Below are 12936 nucleotides of genomic sequence, written 5' to 3' on the forward strand. Positions count from 1 at the left end.
TTCTTCTTTTTGAATGTTTTGGAGTGTAGGACTTTCTGCTGATGGGTGCTCTTAGATTTGCGAGAGAAAACCATGAAAAGAACATAAATTTCTGTATCTATACTGTGACTTCATACCTGCTCTAACTGCTATAAAGTTTTATTTTCCTATTTAAAGGAAAAATAACGATAGATGGACAGATTGCAGGTACTGCACAAACTGGTATCTCCACCAGCTTTGTCTGCTAAGATCTTTAAAGCTGTATCTGATTTACCAGCTGCCAGTTTTAAACATCTAAAGGTAAAGGTTGCTTTGCTCGGAAGAAATTTGAGGTCTTGGAGAAGAAACTTCTTATTTTGAGGAGTTTGATACTGAAGATGGTGTTTGTGAATTGCGTTGAATACCGAGAAGATGCTAGCTGCGTTGCTATTCAATCTTATTTCATTCCTTGCTCTGGTTCCTACTGCTCTCGGTAAGTTCATATCCTTACCTCTTGTTTTATTTTGTATTTTTGGATTATCTATTTATTTTTATAGGGACCTGTGATGTTACATAGGTGTTTAGGGAATATAATTATCAGTTTAATCCTGATTGGACCTCAGATTATAGAAATGAAACAATATGGAGAGCATTAATATAATGAGAAAATATATTTTATTTGATTGTGCACATATTCTTAATTCTCAGTTTGCTCTTACCATTGCTATATTGTGTCCTTGAGATAGCTTCCTTTGTCTCATTCAATCTTCTCTTTTCCTATACAGTTAATTCGTTGGTTTTACAGTTATAACGTGAATTTGGCTTTCTTATTTTCCTGATTTTCAGAATAGTTGCTGCATAAATTGTTGAAATTGGCAAAGCTGCGAAAGCTCTTATACTCGGTTAACTTGGTATGATATTTGTTGCTACAGCAGCAAGAACCTCTTGGCCAACTAATAAAGTTAAAAATTTAATTAGAAACCAATGAAGGATCATATGAATATATTGATCTAAAATCTAACCTGAAATACATTGATCAAGGCTCATATGTTCCCTCTTCAATATAAGGCCTATTTCCCTTGTGATGGACACGATGCACACGATGCAGAGCCGTCGGCCGTCAAAAATAAAAGTTTTCTTCAATTTTAATCTTATAAAAACATTCATTCCCAATCTCTTCGCAGCAATGATGCTATATGTTATTTATCTTAAATGTGTCTATTAGCTGAAATACATGAATAGTTTGTGCTCTTCCGTGATTTGCGTTGTACCTACTCAACCTTCACTGTACGCTTTTAAACATGTTGACAATTTTGTTTATCAGCTCCCAGACTTGAAGCTCATGGGACTGAATCGCGAGGTAATTTAGAAAAAGGGAAGAGTATATGTGATGTCCCTACCATTCGTGAAACAGGTAAACTTACTCTTTATATTATACTTTGTTGACAATGACATATATTGTTATATACAAATAGAAAACCACATAATCTGGTCTTAAATATTATATGCTAGCCTCAAGAAAAACATCTCAAGTGGTATGGGTCTTGCCAAACATCTGGATAGACTTCTTTTAGTTTCAAAAAATCAAAGTAATTACAGATACACCTTAAAATTGAAGCTAATTAGTTCCAATCCATGCCTAATATTTAAGGGGGATATCCTTTTGGTTGACAAAATTGACTCAATGTTATAACTTCTTCTTCAGTATGTCCCCCTGACCGATTACATTAGTGATGTACAATTATAATTTTTTGTTTTGATACAGACTTCTGATGAGGTAATGTAATGAGTTTCAAGAACTGGAATTGCAGCTATTCCAAAAATGACTATAGAGAAACTCCCTGAGTATGGTAACGTGCTTGTTCAAGAGGAATAGAATGTAAAGAGAATTCAGTTGGCTAACACGCATCTTAAAGATTCAACACTTGGAGATGCAAATGCTGATGCCATTAACCACTGGAAACTTATAGTGCCATCAAACTAAAGTTTAAACAAGAGGTTTGGATTTTCTATTTCAAAACCTTTGATTCATAATAAGTTCAAAGATTGGAATAGAATTTTGAAAATGTTGCATTACTGTAGGGATGCAGGGCAGAAATGACAACAATCTAATTGCCCTATTGCTGAAGTTTCTATTGATTCAAGTACCAAAAATCTTGATTCAACTTCCAAGAGTGATGATAAAACTTGTATCTTCAGTTTTTTGAGATATTTTGTGAGAGTAGCTATAGAATGTGACTAGAACTTTGTAATATATGAAATTAATCGCATTCCATTCAAGGGAGTACAAACTCCAAATAATCTTTTGTTTCAATTAGAACCTTTATTCCCGTTGGGCCCGGGCAAAGCCCGGGCTACCCCCACTAGTTTTTTGTATATGCGGCAATTATTAAAAAAAATAAATTAAAATTCGTAATGATTGGTTGGTTAAGAGAAAAAGTATAAAAGATATATAGTTTAATTGAAAATTAAATTCGAATGCAATTAATATATGAATTGAGTACTAATTTTCAAGCCAATGTTTTAATGATGTTGATTTTGGAATTCAAATTATTAAGTTCAATATTTTGCAAATACTCATAGCTTAAATAGTGGAGTACTTATTTGTACCAAAATGATAGGAGCAATATTTATGTTAAAATATTACCAAAAAGAAAATATTTATGTCAAAATAGGTCGAGTCTTTATTCGTTTTACCAAAATTTCAGCGAATAGACTTAGGAAAGCGAATAAATTGCTGGGGCCTCCTTATTTCAGCTCTTCTTCTTCGTCTCTCACCTACCACACAACTCGAATTTAGGGTTTTTATTAAAGGCGCTATTTCACAGATTCTCTTTGTTATTTCCTGTTATTCTATTTGATATAATCCACTCTGGTTGAATTTGAAGATAGCTATGGCTAATGGAAATGAAGGAGACAAGACTCTGCTCTCCATTTGTTATAAGCGTGGCTCACTTCAGCTACTCGATCAAGTATTCTACTCTATTTTCTCTTGTTATTTAAGCAACTTCTACTGCGGCTTGTCATTTTACAGAAGTGCTTTTTGTAAATAGATTTCCTTGATTTTTTTCTGGTCTAATTAAAAAGGCCAAAAAAAAAAAAAAACTTTCTAATTTTTCGTGAAAAGGATTGTCACTTTTTTTTTTTACAAACTGAAGTTGATGGTTCCTAAGTTGTTTGTTTTTCAAGTTCTGTGAGCAGCTTGTTGTTCCCTTTGACTTAACATTTGAGTATATCTTCAACAGAGAAAACTCCCCCTAGAGACCATTTATTTGGATATCCAGGATACAAAAGATGGCTGGTAATCTTTCTCTCTCTTTTATATTCTTGATTGGCTGTTTTTTTAACCTTGGGCAGTTATGTATATTATTTTTATGAGCTCTTGTGGTGGTTCTGTGTGACTTATGATTCCCTCTTTTTTCTTTTTGTTATTGTTGCTGTTATTGTTTGAAATGAAGTAATGTGGTCACTGAGGATTCATATAGTTGAACCCAACTTGTTTGTGATTGAGGCATAGTAGTAGTAGTTGTTGTTGTTGTTGTTTGATAGCTATGCCTCCATTTTTCATGTATATAAAAAGTTCCTGCTTAGTAGTACTGGAATTGTTTATAAGCAAAGTAGTACTGGAATGGCGAGCAAAGTGGAAAGATTGTCTCTCTATCCTTTTATGTGGTTCACTGACTGGTTATCATGCCTAAAAAGTTTCTTCAGTATTGAGTGGTTTTATTGACTTGATTCTGCATATGCACCAGGGATGCAATTAAAGAAATGGTTGTCCGTGGAGCACCTGCAATTGCTATAGCTGCCGCACTGTCTTTGGCAGTAGAAGTTTCAAACCTGTCTTCGTTTGATGGGACTTCTGATGATGCATCAGATTTCCTTAGTAAGAAATTGGATTATCTTGTTTCAAGGTATAGTATTGCAGAAATATTTGTCTTCTTACCTCTCGTAATTGTGAGATTCCACGTTGTTTGATTGTGTGACGGGTATTGATGAAATTTTGTTCCCTTCGTGCAGTAGGCCAACAGCTGTTAATCTTTCAGATGCTGCAGTTAAGCTTAAAGAAGTTATAAAGAAGGCTGCTACCACAGCCAAAGATGCAAATTCAGTTTTTCAGGTGGTAACATTGTCTTGTTTGGCTAACACTCACCTATGCTGCTTAAATAATATAAAAACTACAGTAGTAAGGGAGTGAGAAGCCTGAAAGAAGGATGCAACTTAATTGGGAATATTACACCATAGAAATGTAGTAAATTGACTTGTACTTTTAGTCTGTTGCACAACACTTAACTCTCATATGTTCCGTCAGGCTTACATTGAAGCTGCTGAAGTTATGCTGGAGGATGATGTTACTTCCAATAAGGCAATTGGATCATATGGAGCTAGTTTTCTGAAGGAACACCTGACTGACTCCCAGAAGATAACAATTTTGACCCACTGCAACACCGGAAGGTTCATTCCAATACTAATTTTTCTTTTTTATTTACGTTGTTGTGATCGGTCCATTACCCTACTTGACTTGATAAGGTCTTCTCCAGTAAGCTATCGCTTCCATGCAATTGCAATTGATCATTCTGTAACAGGACCAATCGAAAGCAACTATGATTATGATTAGTTACCCATATGGGGTAACTCTTTAACTTTTGTTCGTACTTTCAACAGTCTGGCTACAGCTGGATATGGAACTGCTCTTGGTGTAATCCGAGCACTTTATACCGATGGAGTTCTAGAAAGGGCATACTGCACAGAAACACGACCCTTCAATCAGGTATTGCATGAGCTATAGTTGTTTCTAGCTTTAATTACCCTAGTAGATCCTGCCACTGAACATTACAGCCATATACCAAATCAAGGTTATGTATGTTATCTCCATTGAACTGCAGAAATTAAAGTTATTGCAATTTTTCTTCACTGTTGCAGAGTAAATTCTAACTTATAGACATGCCATAATAAATGTTTATGGTAATTAAGAGTGAAAAGTGTTTCTTTTTCTTATTAGTGGACTCATCCTCTTGGTGATTCTAGCATAATCTTGTGATGCTGGTAATTTACGGTTGGGCAAGTTAGGGTTCAATAATAGTCTGTTATAATATGCGATACTTTGATTGTTAACTCCGTGTTGCCTACTCTGATTAAATGAAAATGGGTTAGACTACATTAAGAAAAGATATTGTCATATTGGAGATATATGGTATGCAAATGAAAAAAAATTTAAACAAGGACTTGAAAAGCAGGTGTATCTAGTCTATTGTTGCTGCAAACTCAGTAGTCACCTTCTCCAATCAGTCATAATACTTGCAACCCGGCACTTTATTAGAAATTTAGAATAAATATCGAACAGTTCCTTTTGGGCCTTGTAATTCACCTATCTGTCCCCCCTTCCCCCCAAACATCCTCCTAACACACACAGAAGAGAGTAAGGAAAAAAGCTTTCCGGCCATTCTTTGTTTCCCTGTCGCTGGTTCTTTGCATATCAGCTGACATCATTTTCCTTAAGCCAAGTTACGCTGGAACAATAGGTGCAAATATATGCATCAGCAGCTAGGCAGAGGAATTCCAGTGTAAAATACTTTGAGGTCTAAGCTGAAATAAGGCCAGAAATGACTAAATGAGCAGTGTTGAAATCCATTTCTAGTAAAAACTAATAGCAGTGAGGCTAACATTTCAGAAATTGTACGGGAAAAAGATGCTGCATGAACTTATGTTTGGCAGTAACATGTCAAAGACCAGTAAATTATTACCTAGCAAAGATAGGCTTTAATCTGCAGATGAAATAGGATAAGGTATAGGGCAAATTGTCACAGAGACATCATTTAATACCTTTATGGAATATAACTGCATTATGTAACTATTGGATTTTTACGTTCTAAGTAACCATGTTGTCCACTTACTTATACAGTTCCAGACTTTATAGACCTTGGGACATGTCAGTTCAAATTTCTTATTCTACAAGAGTATTTCACTTCAAATTTTCTCTAGACTGACCTAAAAAATTCCCCATCAAGTACCTATTTATATAGTACTAAAATATGCTTTGAGTGAAATGTTAGAGCACACTACATACTCCACCTTAACCTCCACGTAGGCTTGTAGCAGCTAAAACTTTTAGTGCTCACCTAAGTTAATGCCTTTTAACCCGATTCTTCATTTCATCAAAATTGGAGCTAGCTGAAAAAACCAGTCGGCATCTAAAGACGAGGGACTACATAAGTGCATCTTTGTGTGGACTTTAGTAGCTTAGTACATGATACTTGCTCGACATATTCATATTCTTGTTGACTACAAATTCAAGAATCATGTACTGAAGAAGCAGATGCTTAATAGTAAATTTAAACTGAAATATATGGTGGACAGTAGTTCTGATTTGTCTTGTTGAAAGACTTCTTTTCTAGTTTGACTTGTACTACAATTTGAGTCCTCCTGCACCTGGCCCCCAAACAGAGAACAGTCGGGGTAAGATACGTCCTCACTTTTCCATTTAATATCAGGGATCCAGATTGACTGCATTCGAGTTGGTTCATGAGAACATACCAGCCACCCTTATAGCAGATTCAGCTGCAGCTGCATTGATGAATGCTGGTCGGGTGAAAGCTGTCATTGTTGGAGCTGATCGTGTAGCGGCCAATGGTACATATGACTTATGATTCGCGGGCCTTTTCCTTTTAGAACCACTGTTTTACAGGAGCTTTAAATCTCATTGCAGGTGATACTGCCAATAAGATCGGAACTTACAACCTTGCTGTTTCTGCTATGCATCATGGTATACCATTTTACGTTGCTGCTCCTTTGACTTCTATTGATCTATCTCTTTCTTCGGGACAAGAAATTGTGATAGAAGAAAGATCTCCAAAGGAGCTGTTACATACACGGGGAGGACTAGGTGAACAAGTTGCTGCCTCTGGTATTTCGGTTTGGAACCCTGCATTTGATGTCACTCCAGCAAATTTGATTAGTGGAATTATCACCGAAAAGGTCAGCAATTGTTAAATCTTGCACTGTCTATATTTGTGTGCTTACAACCCCACGCTTTTTATGTTCTGGCAAATATCAAATTACTACCCCAAATGATAAAATTGACAAGTGACAACTATTTGAATAGGGTGTCATCACGAAGAAAGGGACGGACACATTTGATATTGCTGAGTTTGTGCGCAAGACATCTGGAAATTTGTGATGCTGGTTTTATTAAAAAAATTCAAATGGTACTTCTTGACTTTGCTAAATTCCTCGCATCATACAGTGAGCTATCAGTAGTCCAGTACTCAGCAGGCAACATCTATTGCACTTCAATAATTGTTATGCATTGTGGTCCTATTAGAGCATGGGAGAAATGTATAACTATGGAGCTTTTTAATGAAATAAACCCATCTCCCCTTTGGCGTCAGCATTGATCCATGAAAATATTTGGCAATTTCAATATTGGGTATTTTCTCCATTTTCCTTTCCTTTTCTTATTCGGGAATTTGAATTTGACAAAATCATCCTCAAGATGGGCCAAATGCTACATTCAAATATCATGGTATAGCCAGTTTTCACACTGGTCAATAAAAAATAGCCAGCGTTTATCAAGTCAATGAAAAATAGCTACTATTTTGCTGCAACAGGGACCGGTCCAGTATAATATACGGGAGTTCTGGTGCATTTGTGTACGAACTCCAGCATATTATGCTGGACCGGTATACTTTGCTAACTCCTGTAAAATTTGCGGGAGACTGGAGCACCAGTGTTCCAAACTCCAGTATATTATACTGGACAATTATACTTGCTGGAATTCCCGTAAAATTTGCGGGAGTTCCAGCATAATTATGCTTGAACTCCCGTAAAATATGCGGACGTATTTTTCCGGATTTTGAACAGTGTTTTTGCTCAGATTTAAAGTGGCTAAATTTCGATGACTTTTGAAACTTGACTATTTTTCAACGACCAGTGGTAAATTTGGCTATATTTGAATTTCCTCCTCACCAATTTGAAGTTCTGGACCACCATTCGCATGAAATAAACAAGGATTTGTTGGCCCTGAATTACAGTTTAGGATGGCGCCATTTTCTAGTGAAGATTTTTATTTAACTTGTGGTGCGGGAATGGGCAAGGTAGGTGGCAGGCAGAGGAGTGGTGGGGGAGATAGCAGAGTTGGAGGTACGAAGGCTTGATAGCAAACTAGTCCAGACACCACGGTCATTAAAAAACGGCTTAAATGATTTCCCTTATTCTAATGTTGTTCTATATATGCTTATATTAGAATTGCTGTCACTGTTGTGACTTCATTGTCAATGTTACTCCTATTCTAATTATTTAAATTCGCCAATGAGCATTCGTACAGAAGGGTTGGGAAAAAAGGTTTTACCTCATTTGAATTGAAATGCCTTTGCAGTCATAGAAAGCTCATGACGTGTTTAAGATAACAAGTTAGTAGTCAAACTCTAGGCGAAAACTTTTGCATCAATGGGGACAAGAAAGAAAATTTGTCTGCTTCTAGTATCTTGAATTCGCCTCTGGCAAACACCCCTTTATTTGTTGAGGATAATATACATATGACTAGTGACTCAAATGTTTTTTTTTTCAACTCATACATTTTATAAAGCATAACACTTTTCCGAGCTTAGAAAATCGAGTTTAACTATTATGCTTAGCTTAAAATCTTGGGAAAGGCGGTGCTGGTCTTCCATGTCAGAGCATCTACTTCCGGCGTTTCCTTTTACCGACTCTTGTAGAATTGCCACTGAAGGTTGACTTGTATCATACATTATGTACTAGATATGCACAAATTATAATGTAAGAACTGTTATACAGTTAATAATAATGTATAAATTATTATGGGGGGTATTGCTTATCTTAGGGATATATGTTGTCTTTAGTTCTTCTTAATTATGTATTGCTAATACATATATTCTTATTCCATATTCTATCCCATATAAAATACTAGTTCACAACTCTCCCATATAACTCATTCTGCGTATTAGCAATGAGCCCAACCAAACGTTGTTTTAAGCTATGTGCTACTACAACTTATGCAAAATATTACGGTCCGATTATTATTGTTAATACGATGAACCAAATGATCTTTTAAGTACATAACTTTCACATGTGGTGACAATAGCAATCTTTCATTTTGTTTTCCAACATTTCATTTATTCCTCAAGCTTCAACATCAAATAATAAGGGTTCTAAAATACATTGATGAGATGACGCTCGATTAACAAATTCAAGAACATCGTGTATGCGAAGAACAACAATAAAGTTTACCATGGTATTTACTAGTGAACCGCAATTCATAAAGCAAATCCTAATTTCATCTCCACATCAAACTAAATACCAAATCTGTAAAAGAGCAAGATGGTTCTCCATAAAATACGTGCAAACGCTTGAAGTTTCATCATACTTCAACATGAAGCATAAATATGCATATGAAAAATTGCTAAATTGTCAACAATATCATACACAGAACCCGTAATTTTAAAAGCAAATGCGTGATAAAAACCTTCAGATCCATCAAGTTTAAATCTTTCTCTGCCTGATTCCACAGTCGCAATGTCTTTCGAGACTCAACTCATGCATACAGCCATGAGCCCATCTATTAGAATCACTATATGTATCTTGATTAGTTCAAGGGCACCTCAATTTACTCCGAGGATTTGATGGATGTATCTCTCATTCATCTTGATTGCTACGACGGCTATGCCCACTTTCCCCAACTTCCACAACACCAGCAAATTTGACATGCTTTTCATCATAATTATTGTTCTGTGAATTAGTCGAATTTCGCGTGGAAACATTCCTGGCGCTCGTCATGTTGGCCGCCTTGGAGCTGCGCTGTGAAATCTGGCGATTATCAAGTTTGCTACTGCAACAACATCGTTTGATGCAAGTGTACATGTAAGTGAGGAACCAAAATAGCCATGGAGAACCAACTAAGATCAATGCTGCTGGAAGAAACCAAGGCTGAGAATGATTCGGCACGAAAAGGTAGATGACAAGGAGGATTCCTCCGCCAGTTACACAAATACAAAAAATGCAAGAGATTAGAGGAACTCTCATATCCCCGTACCTATCCTCCATTCTTCTATAATATTGATTCAGAATCAATCAAATCTCCCCGAATATAACTTAAAATAGCCGACGACAATAAATTAGTCAAAAGCTTGAATTTGCTTCAGTAACATTCTAGGGCCGCACTTTCAATTGGTAGAAAAAGGTACACAAGTAAAAGGAATAAATATAGTGATAATTTTGATTCTTCGTCCTTTTACCCCTTCGTTTCTCCTTCCTTTACTTTATATGTTGTTTAGTTATTCTCTTTCTATTGTCATCTTTAGATACCTCCTCCTCCTTCTGGTCTTTCTTCCAATTTAGGGTTGAGATGCAAGAAAGAAGCAACAGGATGGGCCAAAACAAATAAGAAATCAAGAAGAGCGTTTAAAACGGAAGTTAGTTTATGAGATTGAAATGGCAATGACATTTTTTTTATTGGTACTCAACTCACGTTACATGCAAGGCAAACAAGAATTACAAGTATATGCTGTCAAAATAGCACGGTATAGTCAGTTTTCGCACTGGTCAATCAAAAATAGCCAGCGTTTACCAAGTCAATGAAAAATAGCCACTATTTTGCTGCAACAGAGACCGGTCCCGTATACTATACGGGAGTTCGGTGCATTTGTGTACGAACTCCAGCATATTATGCTGGACCGGTATACTTTGCTGACTCCTGTATAATATACGGGAGACTGGAGCACCGGTGCTCCAAACTCCAGTATATTATACTGGACATTTATACTTGCTGGAACTCTAGAATATTATGCGGGCGAATTTTCCGGATTTTGAACAGTGTTTTCGCTCAGATTTATCTTTACATGAAAAGTGGCTAAATTTCGATTACTTTTGAAACTGGGCTATTTTTGAATGACCAGTTGTAAATCTGGCTATTTTTAAATTTTTTCCGTATATGCTATAACTTAATGTGCTATTTGTGACCCTTTACAATTTTGAATTTAAGAAAATAATCCTTTTAGATTTCTTATGTGTAAAAGTATTATCCAATTTTGTCCTCTCCACAATTAATATACACCATACAATATATATATATATATATATATATATATATATATATATATATATATATTAGCCTTGTAATCCTATTACTTTTAGGATATACTTCTTAAAAATTCCTATTACTATTTAATTTTTTTAAAAAAACGTATTATATTGTCCAAATCTATTTAAAAACAGGAGAGCTCATATATGATTATAAAGAACGAATATAATATTGATAAATCAAAATAGCTCTAAAATATTAAACAGAAGAACTCATAAGGAAATGGCATAGCTGTAATAACTTATTTTTTGGACTACATAACTTCTCTGTTAATTTTTTTAATATATAAGATTTTAAAATTAATACAATCTTGTCTATTGAACTCTTATTAAAAATATGTAGGAAGGTTTAATAAAATCAATTTCATAAGAATCCTCCATATTGGTAATACATAACCACTCTATAATATTCAATACCCAAAAAATTAATGTTAAACGGACTGCATAAAGTGTTGAAATTGAGAAAACATTTCCAGGATAATATATTATTATATTATATTTGAACTGCTTTCCTACTCAAATAATATTTATTTTATTATTAATTTTTCGTGTAATATAGAAAAATATACCCAATTATTATAGAACAACTAAGAAATTTTTTAAGAATATAAATGTGTGAGAAAAGAAAGACAAAGGTTGGTAAAAGCCAATACCATTAATAATTTTGCAAACATAAATATCTAAAAGCGGAATGTTATCGATCTTTTTACTCTTTAAAAATAAAATTTATGGTGGATAAAATTATAATCACGGTTAAATATTTAAAAAATGAGATGAACTAATAGTAAGAATCTAAATCAATTAAAAATAAATTATATTTTATGTTAAAACCAAATAATCAAATCTTTCCATTAATTATTCAGCAAGAGAATCCAATTAAATTATTTTTTAAATTCATCATATGAGTAAAATTATTTTTCAATTAAAAAAAATTCTTAAGATACATAAATTTATTCCATAAAAAGAGTGTTACAGATTTTAAAAAATAGATCACAAAGTAAAAAAGATTAGTAATGTTAAGAATGCCATACAAGTGTTTGAGAAAGCACAATCAAAGCTAAATCCTGATCAAGAATAAGCTTTCAAGACTATATTATAAAAAATCGACTTTGGTATAGCGGGATTATCCTTTGTATATGCCTCCGGCAGAGTTAAAAAAATATTTTTATGTCATGCATTACTTGCAAATATCCAATCAAGGGCATGATATTTGTTAGCAATAAGAACAAGTGGTGTACCAATAACGATTTTATTATGAGGTCGTACAACCCACTTTAGATTTGATTTACTTCTTCAAATAACTGAAATAACCTATCATAAATATATCAAATCAGAGCAATAGTGCTAAATTTATAAGGAAAGCAAAAGTGATAATATGGCATGAATCGCTTTTGGCTAAGCGTCAAACGATCGAAACAATCGCCTAGAGTTTTAGAGATATGTTGGATATCGATGAACCGTTTGCTGGAAAAGTAATAGTTTGGGAAGTGATTTCTGTCAAGTACGATTAGTAGTTCCAAAATTGACCAAAGCAGAAACTATAAAAGCTAGCTTGCCAAAATTATACTTATGACCTCAAATGAAAAATATTCAAATACAAGAAGTGTAAAAGTAAGAACAGATCCAACATTCAGTGACTTCTTGCCTCGCGTCGGAAACGAATAAGAGCATCCAGTAAAAGATGATTTGGTTCAGAACACTTGGTTATCAACCCCAATGGTAATAGTAGTGCATTTAATAAGGAAAATATATATTTTCATCATTCGATTAAAATACAATTTGTGCAAATTACATGGTAGAAATTAAAGAGCTATCTTAGCTAGCAAATTAAAACGAATATATTGATCTACTAAATAAAATGTTGATTGCTAAGTTTTATGGTAAAAA

At 34.5% G+C, this 12936-nt stretch overlaps 2 protein-coding genes across 3 annotated transcripts; one reads left to right on the plus strand and one right to left on the minus strand.

Annotated features, from left to right (window-relative positions):
* Nucleotides 1-2667: 2667 nt before the first annotated feature.
* LOC109209621 (methylthioribose-1-phosphate isomerase) lies at nucleotides 2668-7342 on the plus strand. Of its 2 annotated transcripts, none has more exons than XM_019372930.1 (9): nucleotides 2668-2930; nucleotides 3204-3259; nucleotides 3711-3869; nucleotides 3979-4075; nucleotides 4268-4410; nucleotides 4621-4726; nucleotides 6447-6585; nucleotides 6662-6930; nucleotides 7058-7342. In XM_019372930.1, the coding sequence occupies exons 1-9, from the start codon at nucleotides 2853-2855 to the stop codon at nucleotides 7130-7132; spliced, it is 1122 nt and encodes a 373-aa protein (XP_019228475.1). In that variant the 5' UTR covers nucleotides 2668-2852; the 3' UTR covers nucleotides 7133-7342. The 2 variants fall into 2 exon arrangements, with proteins under 2 accessions (XP_019228475.1, XP_019228473.1); XM_019372928.1 differs by having other exon boundaries at nucleotides 2670-2930; nucleotides 3976-4075.
* Nucleotides 7343-9230: 1888 nt separating this feature from the next.
* LOC109209628 lies at nucleotides 9231-10295 on the minus strand. Its single transcript, XM_019372935.1, has one exon. The coding sequence runs from the start codon at nucleotides 10012-10014 to the stop codon at nucleotides 9607-9609; it is 408 nt and encodes a 135-aa protein (XP_019228480.1). The 5' UTR covers nucleotides 10015-10295; the 3' UTR covers nucleotides 9231-9606.
* Nucleotides 10296-12936: the final 2641 nt, after the last annotated feature.

Source organism: Nicotiana attenuata, unplaced genomic scaffold, assembly GCF_001879085.1.
Source record: "Nicotiana attenuata strain UT unplaced genomic scaffold, NIATTr2, whole genome shotgun sequence".
NCBI classification, from domain to species: domain Eukaryota; kingdom Viridiplantae; phylum Streptophyta; class Magnoliopsida; order Solanales; family Solanaceae; genus Nicotiana; species Nicotiana attenuata.